At 50.3% G+C, this 10,649-nt stretch overlaps 1 protein-coding gene across 1 annotated transcript in view; it reads right to left on the bottom strand.

The window, feature by feature from the left end:
- Nucleotides 1-2,410: 2,410 nt before the first annotated feature.
- SOCS7 (suppressor of cytokine signaling 7) overlaps nucleotides 2,411-10,649 on the bottom strand; it is a gene marked incomplete at its 5' end in the record, with an annotated part of 12,975 nt that continues 4,736 nt past the window's right edge. Inside the window, 5 exons of the mRNA XM_010173805.2 lie at nucleotides 2,411-2,531; nucleotides 2,885-3,020; nucleotides 5,833-5,961; nucleotides 9,157-9,325; nucleotides 9,758-9,888. Of these exons, the coding sequence (XP_010172107.2) occupies nucleotides 2,411-2,531; nucleotides 2,885-3,020; nucleotides 5,833-5,961; nucleotides 9,157-9,325; nucleotides 9,758-9,888 (686 nt within the window). The remainder of the gene's footprint in view (nucleotides 2,532-2,884; nucleotides 3,021-5,832; nucleotides 5,962-9,156; nucleotides 9,326-9,757; nucleotides 9,889-10,649) is intronic.

Here is a 10,649-nt window from a genome sequence, read left to right as displayed (position 1 = left end):
CCCCCTCAATGTTCACCCAACACGCTGTGCGCTTTAGTCGAAGCAGCTGCATTTATTTGCTGGCTCTGCTGGTAACTTGGTGTGAGCTGGAAGTCTACAGCCAAGGGGTGGGAATGCAGCTGAGGAGGGATGAACACTGGTCCCCTCACACAGAGGGGACATGGCAGCTGTAGACAAGATCAGCTCCAGTTCCACCAAGGGTCAGGATATGGTTCAGCACGTCTTAGGGCAGCTCCTCCCTCCTGATAACCGCTGCCCCAACAACGTGAAGTCAGTAGTGAGTAGCATCCAATGAGGTATTTCTACAGATTTTGAAGCTTAGTTATTAGTTTCATCTGGAAGCCAAATCCTTGTTAAAAACCATATTTTCTTCTCCAAGACCAAAACTGAGGCCAGAGGTGATGGTGAAGGAAGGGAGGGCAGGATTCGTTAGCACCCGTCGTAGCAACACTTGGCAGAGGCAGACAATCAGAAATAACTTCCTGGCTGCTTTAAAGATCCACACAACTGTGTCTAATTCAAGGACATGGATCATTCTGCAGGGCAAGACCAAAGTCCCAGCAGCTCCTGAGTGATGGCAGCCAGCTCACAAGACACCAACCTCAGATCTGGAAACCCAGTGCCACACACGAGATGGCATTTTCAGTCCACGTGGTTGCAGGATGGAGCGTTTCCTTCTCTCAGGTTGGGAGCACAGGAACACCCCCTGGTTTAAATACAGGAGGAAAGATCCTTCTCCACACTTTTTTGGCAAAACTTTGGGCAAACTTTAAACTTCACTATGAAATGCAGTTGCTGCAGGGGATGAAACAGCAGACCAGGATTTGATGAGGTGGGAGGATATTTCAGCCAGTGCCAAGCCCAGAAACACAGCAAAGAGCTACCACCTCTCTTGGCTTTACTGTTTATGAGCTGCTGTGGTTCCATGGACATTCCAGAGAGAGGAGGAAGCAGCAAGGAAGCTCACAGAGATCAGGTGTCGTTCCAGGAGAACCCTCAGTTATCTGCTTCTTGCTCTGAATTACCCCAGAGATGCCTCTTAAAGCCCCAGCAGCTCCTGATCCAGACTCATCACAGCTCGACAGAAAGCCACTTCATTCATGGAGGCAGCCAGAGAAAGGCTCCAAGTGCACGTCCCACAGCTCTGCAGGACTGAGACCACTGTAGCAAGTACCTTTGGTCCACAAATTGCTGCAACATTTACAAAGCAACAGCTTTGCCACCTTCTATCCACTTCTCACAGGGGTTCAGTGAAATCTTCCAGTGTTTGCTAAAGGAACGATGCCTCCTCAAGAGGAGCAGCCCTCGCTCCCCAGTGCAGCAGCAACCATTCCCTTTGGCAGAAGGCTCCACAACATCCAAATGGCTCACGTGTTCTTCCTTCCTTGGGTCCAACCTTAAAAAAGTATTTCAGATCATCAAAGCTCAGCTGCCTAAGACAAGGTTTGGTCCTCTTCTCCCAAATCCTAGAAAGCAGGGGAGCTGTGCAGCTGCCTGTTCTTCAGAGCTCCATGCTCCCCAAGGGTTATTCCACGTAGCTGCACATCATTCTGGCTCAGTTTGCCTCCAAGCAGCTTCTCCAGCTGCATTCACTCTCAGCGAGGACCAAAGAAGAGTCTTTCCATAATGCCTGGAGCAGATGATCTTCCTAGAGAGTCCCCTTCAACCTCTATCTCTTCCTCACCTTGAAGTTTCCAAGGGAGGATAATTAAATTAATCTGATCATAAGATAGTATTTCTCATGCTGAAAATAAAATTGCAAAAAAATTAAAAAAAAAGACAACATCAAAAATAAAACTTTCAAAAAATTGTAAATAGTGCCATGACATTCTTTGTTCTGCAAGGAGTCCATGAGCTGGGCTCAGCTGTCTCTGAGACCCCTCTCCCTCAGCCAGGAGCCGAGGATCTTGTCCCCGTTCTGCTGTGCTTCTTAGGAGTCTTGAACTCTCTTCTCTGTACAAAAGAGCTTGAGAGCAGAAGTGGCACCGCAGAAGCAGGTTTCACTGTCGCGTGGCTCCTTCCCACCACAGCCTCGCTTGGGCTACAGGATGGCAACAATCAAATTCCTAGTGGGGAAGAGAAAGAGGGGAGAGGGATCAAACAGCCCACTCGAGGAGGCAGGATCTGCCCCAGACTGCAGCTGGTTTGGCACAAGAGTGAGCATGGGCTTGTGTGGGCACAAATATGCACAAGGAAGCAGCAGAAGCCTTGTTCCCCTCCCCAAGGAAAGCTGGAGAATGGTAAAAAAAACCATAGAGTGAGTAGCCATGATTTTTTTGGGGAGGGTTTTGTGTTTTCTTTGCAATCAGAAGGAACAGAGCAATTTATGTTTGACCTCATGGGACGTGGCAGGGATGAGGGATGCACACGTACCATCAGTGACAGCAACAAGACGGGCGAGGCAGCCTCGCTACGTGGAGGATTCGGTCTCCTGCTTCTGTTTGGAGATGAGCTGAGCTTCCTTCAGTGACAGATACACCTCCTCCTGCGGGTCGTAGTAGTAGAACTTGCGGATGTAGGAGATCAGGGGCCTGGGGAAGGAACAGACAGAGGCTTTAAACCTCAGCCACAACCACACCAACCTCTGTAAGGGATAACAGAACCTCTCCTCAAGCCCACCAGAACTGTCACCTCCAGTAGAAACAGCAGCTGGTACCCCAAGGTTGTGGCACCAGCAGATAACACCTCACCCCTGAGCTGTTTGCTACTCCTGTGTGCATCCCTACACACCACAGGACATTCATCCTGCTGTCCCACAGCTGAAGTCCATTACTCCCTCCCAGAGCCTTTGCTGGGGATACAAACACCTTCTCACTGCCTGCTGCAGCAAAGGTCAGGGAGGAAACCAAAGAGATTTGTCCCCAGGATGGTCCTCGAGACTCACTTGGGCAGCGGGAGCTCAGGGATGTGGTCTATTCGGACCAACTGCCTGATCCGAAAGCGGCAAAGGTGCTGAAGGGACTTGACATTGCTGAACCTGGAGACTGGATACAGGAGCTGGACAGGAGTTGGAGGGAGACCTGTGGGAAAAAGCAGTATTGGAGACAAGTGTTATATTAGAAAGGAACCATTATTGATTCTGAAAAGAAAAGCTGGCTCTTGGGAACCAGAGCTCTCTGCAAAGCTGTGTTCTGTAGTGTGTCTTCCCAGGAGCCCACTCCTTCGGAATCACTTGGGACTGGGGAGCCAAACCTTCCAGGAGTGATAACCTTTTGGCTGCACAGTATCTCCAGGCCTCCTCACAAGGCAACAACCGTTCTGCTATCATAGGGTGGCCATGGAAAACCAGATTCTGGGATACTGCAACCTCCTAACCAACCCCCCCTCCATCCCCAAACTGGTTGATGAAGCATCATTTTATACAGAAAAGAAACAAGCTTTTGAAAGGATGCAGAAGGAAGCCAAAGGAGAAGGCAGGCAGCATGACCAACACGTAGGCTTTGCTCTGCACAACCCTTTGGGTAGTTGTAGCGAGGCGTTAAAAAGCTGGGGGATTTGGTCAGCTCAAGCTGTGCCAGAACTGCTCATTCTTGGGGTCACGAGGTTGGGCACAAAGGCAAAGGCAGCAGCAGCTTCACTCGAGCCAGCTCCCCACGCAGAGAGCAACCTCGCAGGGCTGGAAGCAAGCTGTATCCAGCCACCCCCCCCAACCCCACAACCTCCTTCCTCCTCCCCCAAAGTTAAGAGCAACAATCGAGCCCACAGAACTGAGAGGTTTTTTTTGGAAGGATCTTTGGGAGCTGGGTTCATTCACAGCACAAGGTTTTATCTGTCTTTACAGAAGGATTCAAACCTAGTTACACTCTAACCCCCTCCTGCTGCCTTGTCTCTGAGGGCAATGGAGTGAAAGGAGAAAAGGGAAAGCCCTTCACACTAAGATGGGCTCAAAACTGCTTCAGGCAGCTCAAGAAGCTGTGAGCCAGCTTTTGAGAAAGCAAAGAACAGCCATCAATTGAAGGCTGAATTCTCAACCCCCTCCTTATTCTCTTACCAAAAAGGAATTAGCCTCTGGGAGCTCAGCCAGCGAGTCCAGGGACACAGCACGAGCCCCGCACGCTGCGCTAGCCACATGCCTCTGCCAGGAGCCAGATGCAAGCTGGAAACAGCCCCCTCCTTGGAACAGCAGTTCACATTTCAACAAGAGAACAGCACTAACGAGCACACTGGGGAGATACAGATCCTAAATATTCTCCCACTAAAGATCAGGCATCAGTAGGAGACTTTGGTTTTCAAGGATCAAGGCAGAGTGGCTCCGAGAAGCACCCAGAGCCAACGACACATCCAGACAAAGAGATGCAGGACCCAGAGCCAGCAGCACAGCTGGCTGGTGGCTCTGAGGGGGAATCAGGCAGCAAGGGACTCTCAGCAGGTGCACAGAGCTGTTATGGAGGGAATATTTTCTTTTTTGATGATATTTTTCAAGAGTAAGTCCTTTCTAAGGTATTAGCCTGGAGTCCTAAGCCCTCAAAGCCTTATTCACATGGAAAAAAAGATCTCGGGGTCAGGAAGATAAAGTACCTTCAAGTTGAAAGGAATTTTTGAAGGCAGGGTACATACAAAACCAGCTTTTCAGTCCTTTCCTCATTCTATAGAAATCAGGTTTCCAGTTATTGGCGGTGTCTGCAGCAGAGGGCAACACTGAACAGATCTGGGCTGCTGGGAACCCTGACCAGGGAACATCCCCCATCCCTCCTCCCCTCCAGCCTCTTCTACACCAGAAAATCTTTGGGCCTCATCCTCTCCATGCTCCAGTGCCATGGAGAGCTCGCTGTCACCTTCAGGGCCTGCAGGAATGATGGCAATATAGACAGGGAGCAAATTCACTATAATTTCACTTGCAGATTTACCACAACAATCCTCACTCCTCTCACTCTTACCCTTCTCTGCTTCACTGCCACCACCTGTGTCACCACAGCAGCATTCCCACCCCTATCCTGTTTTGTTCAAAGCATCACTGCTCCCCTCCCCTCCAAATTCTATCCCCCACTGTTGCTCTCTCACAAGTAAGGAGCATATTTGCCTATTTGGCAGGCTCTTCCCTTCCTTTCACACTGGATTTTTTGGTTAGCTTTCTACAGTAAACCAGGACAGACAAGGGAAATCCAGAAAAAATATTAGATACAGAAGATACTGGTCCAGTTGCCTGCTCAGATTTAGCAGGAGGGAGATGAGAGTCCATTTAAGGAACCAGAGTTTGATGGATGGGGAAACAAGTGCTCTGCAGTCAAGCACACCCCAACAAAGCTTCACTAACTCTCTCCTTGCTCACAAAGCACCTGCCTGTTGATGGGCTCTGGCATCACTGTCCTCCCCAGGGACTCTGAATCTACAGTATCTATTGCTTCAGGCTCACTTTGAGCTCACACTTGGAAATGCTCCCACGTGCTCAGCTGAATGTCTCTCCCCTCACCAGCCCCAGGTGGGTCTCAGCTAAGGGAGAACTGTGAAATGACAAAGCCTGGAGTGGTTTGTAAGGACAGAAGCACTGAGACTGAGAGAGGGAAGAAAGCAGAGTTTTAGTAGCCAAATAATTGCTTGTTGAGGGAGTAAACTTCCAGTCTCCAGCTCCACTTGTCATAGTGTGAGATGGTATGATGTTTCCATACTCCTGGAAAGAAAGGTTTGGAAGTCTCCTTACCACCAGGAGTAAGTGGTGCAGCTGCTGAGTGAGAGATCTGCTCCTCAGGATCTCAGTAGAGAAGTCAGCAGGCAAGGGTGCAGACCAGGGCACTGAGCACAGCAGACCAAAGCCACATTAAATTGTCTCTCCAGGACAGACCAGCAGCTCATCACAGAGCAAAACATCCCCCAGACTCAGAGTGGGAGACTCACCTGGAACCCTGGATCGGAGGAAGTAGAGAAACTTCCCATTTTTGGAGTGCATGATCGCTCTCTTTATGAACTCCACCACAGACTGGCAGCGGTCTTCAAACTTGGGATGGCACCACAGGCTGAAGGTCCCTTCCAACAGAACAGAAAAGGTTTCATGTTATAGGAGCACTGGTGGCAAGGGGAGACACTTAGTCATGAGTCTGATGTTCTCAAAGATCAGGTGAATGCCCCAGGCTGACTACTTCTCATAGAGCTGGGATGAGGCAGGTCACTAAGAGGAAACACCAGTGGTACCAGCTTGCAGGGATGCTGTTCCACTGGCACCAGTGCTCTCTGAGAGCTGAGGATACACAGAAAGACAGGACAACACGACCACTATAACCCCAGCACGGCCACAGTCCTGCTTACCTGAACTTTTAAACAGCCTGCAATGATTGCTGAGGCTAAAACTTAAATGATCAAAACCACACAGAGCATCAGCAGATGCCCCTGCTCCTCCACAGTGTCCCATCAACAGCACTCCCAGAGCAATCCAGAGCATCCCAGCAGTTAAAGCCACACACAGAGGTACATAAAAACAGTGATCCAGGTGCTGAAGTCCTCTTCTGGCAGCCCTAAGGCTGAGGAGGATCACTTATTTCCAGGCAAGGGAACAGCTTCATGTTCTTGCCAGCTGTTTCAAACACCTTCATTCAAATTACTGTCAAGTTAGAACCAGGGTCAAGATACACTGACACAGTCCTCCCTGTACTGCCACCCAACACCAGCTCCACTGGCAAACAATGAAACTGGAGATGGGTCACACAGGGAAAACGGGGCCCTCTAACCTGTTTCCAGATCTCTAAATAGGTTAAATTGAAGCCTCAAGTCAGACCAGTCTCACAACCTCTTTCTGCTGCAACCAGGCACCCCCTCCTTGCACCAACACGCAGCCATTTATCCCCCTCTAGTCACCAAAACACTGCCTACATCTCCCTCCATCCCCCCTGTATCTCCCTCTTCTACCTGCAGATTTCTCAGTGCTCCAGTAAGAGCCAGCACAGCACAGAGCTTCACTGGGAAGAGGAAAATGGGAAAAGAAGGGCTGTCTGTTCAGGACAGAGTCCATCAGGAGCCAGACCCAGGCTCATGCCTGTGAGGAGTAACCAAATCAGATGTGACCAGTATGAACTTCAGGCCAGGGACTTTTTGGAGGAGCAGCTCCCCCAGCAGCATCACAGACTCTGCAGCACCAGCCTGTTATAGAAGAACTAGAAACAGCAGCTCTGTAGGATCTCCAGCATTCACAGCTTTCCAGAGGGTGGACAGCAACATAGAAGGAAGAAATTTTTTATACTAAGAGTGGTGAAACACTGACCCAGGTTGCCCAGAGAGGTGGTAGAAGCCCCATCCCTGGAAACATTCAAGGTCAGGCTGGACAGGGCTCTGAGCAACCTGATCTGGTTGAAGATGTCCCTGCAGGAGGGTTGGACTAGATGACCTTTGAGGGTCCCTTCCAACACAAACCATTCTGTGGTTCTGTGATAGAGGGGCTACATACAGCCCACAAAATTTAAAACACACCTCCTCTCCCCACAGCTAGGTCTGGGAAAAGATGTCTCTCACCCCTGCCACGGGCCAGTTTGGGAGGAAAGATCTGGGTTAGAACCTGATAAACATTTGGGATCAGGAAGCACAAAAATAAGTAGTTCTTCTCTGGAACCTCAGATCTGAACAAGCCCTTAAAAGTGGCCAGTAGGTGCAAAGAACAAAGCACAAATAGCAACATCCCCCCAAAAAAAGACAAAGAAATTCTGGTTTCTTCCTCTCATCTACCTGGAACCTGAAGGTCAAGCATTTATCTCCCTACCATTCCCCCAGCCTCACCATTTGTCATCTTCATTGGTTTATTGAAGTGCTCAGCTCTGCAGTTTTCCACGGTGCTGCAGCACATTCAGCACGAGGCAGCCAGTCCTGGGAGGGGGGGAGCACTGGGCTGCTGACACAGACCAAAGCACTGCACCCAAAAATGAAACCCTTGATGCAGTGCCATGGCTGGGGGGTGCTGCTCTAGAGAAGGTGGCAGCACCAACCTCCATCCACGCAGTAAGGAGGAGAGTTTGAGGAAAGGGGAGGACACCTGGCTAAGGAAGCTCTGAGAACAGACATATCCCAGCCCCAAAATAAGAAACCAGACCAGCAGCAAGAGAAGTTTGCCCCAAAACTAAATTATAAAAAAGTATCCACTGTACAGGCAGCCTCACATCTCCAGCTGCAAGAGCTTCTTGTGATTTCTATAAGGACAGGGTGATGAAAAATCTGTCCTTCTTACGCAATGGTCAGGGACTGGGGAACTGGCTCTCGATGGGGTAGAATTAATGCTGGGGCATCTTTCTGTCAGTGGGGCTCCAGAGCAGAAGTGCTGCCAGGTTTCACTAGCAGAGGTAGAAGAAGACAACAGTGGCATCCCTGGGGCAAGGGCAAAAAGGAGAAAGAGATGAGCTTTGTTCTGAAAGGTGGTAAACCACTGTTTCCTTTGGCAGCTTGGCTGGGAAGACTCTGACCCCATTATTTGCAGGAACATCTAATGACAAGGCTCTATAAGGCAGCTGTTATTAAAGCTTGTCCACTGGTTCCAGGGCAGCTTTTCCCCCCTCCCTGCCATGCACTGAGCCTCTCAGGTATTTTTCTCAGCCCAAGGACAGCTGCCTGTACAAGGGTTCAGTAGAGAAAACCACATGTGAAGGAGAGCAGACAAAGCGTGTGGGCGAGGTGAGAAGCAGCAGGGGGAGCACAGCAGGAAGAAAGGGCACAACCAGGGTGCCAGGAGTTCTCAGAATAAAAACCCACCAGGGAGGAGCTAAAGCTTCAGCCTGGGACAGGCAGCAGCTGGTAGGGCTGCTGAGAATCCCTCAGGCAGGAGGAGAACAAAGGAAGGTGCTGAGCTGTGACATCAAGAGATCATTTCTTGTTTCACAGGCAAACAAACTTCATTTTGGGCAGCACTGACAGCTACGGACGGTGCCTCCTGCTGTACATCCCTCAGTGACGTGGGACCTCAAAGACCTTGTCCTCATCACTCTTTGAGCACACTTTTCCAAAGCAAGGCCTGAGGACAGGCACAGGGAACTCCTGCATTCCCCAGTTTTTCAGAGTTATAAGGAGAATCACTGCTTGAGGCACAAGAAGCCAAGTCAAACGCAGCTTCTAAGGCTTCTTGCAGAACCTCAACACAAGAACAAGGACATGCTGCTGCTGCTGTTCCCCCCTCTCCCCTCCTCCTGCCAGTTTTTCTCCACTGTTTTGGCATCTTGTGATCAGACTGGTCCCCAGAGTGGCTCTTACCTCTGTAGTGCTCCATCCTGGTGTGATGGGTGATGCCCTGCGACCGAAAGCTGAGGCTCAGGATGTAACGTGGGTCAGAACTGTCTCGGACCAGAAAGGATCCATCTGGCTTCCCCTTCAGCTTCATCTCTGCATCCTCCCAGTTCATCGGTCCCCAGTACCACCCACACTAGGAAAAGAGACAGCCAGAACGTCAGCAGGTACTAGCAAGGAAGATTTTATCAGTAACCAAACACAATACTATGTGCTCTTGTTGTTATTTCCCTTTAAATGCCAAAATGGAAGAGTCTGGTTGTATCCACCCAGGAGTTTGGATGGTTGGGACTCATTTCTCCTGGATGAGAGTGCACCATCACATCCCTTACCATCCAGAAGTGGTAAAAGAACAGATGACACTACAACACCTCTTCCACACGCAACAAAATGCTCTTCTAGACTCAAAGACCTCGCTGGGAGAAAGGCAGGAGGTTATTTTTTCATTCCTATCCTAATTTTATGCTCCCAAGTCTGTACAAGGGATGATCAATCCCCCAAAAACAGAGTCTAGACCTGCAGGTTTTTCCTTCTGGCTGCCACCACCACCTCACCACGTCACCATTACCTTCTCCAGCTCACGCAAGCTGGCTGCAAAGCTGCTGGAGTCCAGGCGGTAGAGAGGACACTGCAGGTGAGGGGCGGGCTGGCCGGACATCGCCTCCATCGGCCTCAGCGGGACAATCCGTGGGAAGGCGTCTGCAGAGGGAGAGACAGCCCAGGCCATGGTCACCCACAAGGAGCTCACCCCAAGGATGAGTCACCCTGTCCCCCTCACATGGCTCTAGAGGTCAGGGGAGGAGAAGCAGAGCTGCAGTGTGGAGGAGGAAGCTGAAAGGACAATGTCCTCATGAAGGACACAGTGGGAGTCACTACCTGGCTCTTCCAAGGTGACCAACTCAGTGCCTTCACCCTTATAGAATCATAGACTGGTTTGGGTTGGAAGGGACCTTAAAGCTCATCCAGTTCCAATCCCCCTGCCATCAGCAGGGACACCTTCCACTAGACCAGGTTGCTCAAAGCCTCATCCAACCTGGCCTTAAACACTTCCAGGGAGGGGGCATCCACAACTTCCTTGGCCAACCTGTTCCAGTGTCTGACCACCCTCACAGTGAAGAACTTCTTCCTAATATCTCATCTAAACCTCCCCTCTTTCAGTTTAAACCCATTTCCCCTTGTTTTGTCATTAACTGCCCTTATGAAAAGTCCTTCCCCAATGCTACCTCAGAGGGAAGGCCAGGGAAGTGCCAGGCAGCACAGACTGGAAAGAATCCTGAAAAAAAGGGGCAGTTAAAGCCCTCTGAGTCCTGAAGGAAACCAAAAGCAAAATGGGAAATGCACAGGAAACAACCTCGTGTGCTGTTCAGTTGGACTGCACACCAGGCTGGTTGTCAACACTGGGGCTCCTGCACTGAACCCTGCACTGAATCCTGCTCCCACGGCTCTTTTCCAACACTGCT

This window comes from Antrostomus carolinensis, unplaced genomic scaffold (assembly GCF_000700745.2).
Source record: "Antrostomus carolinensis isolate BGI_N321 unplaced genomic scaffold, ASM70074v2 scaffold43008, whole genome shotgun sequence".
Classification (NCBI taxonomy): Eukaryota; Metazoa; Chordata; class Aves; order Caprimulgiformes; family Caprimulgidae; genus Antrostomus; species Antrostomus carolinensis.
This window is presented reverse-complemented; position numbering and strand designations above follow the sequence as displayed.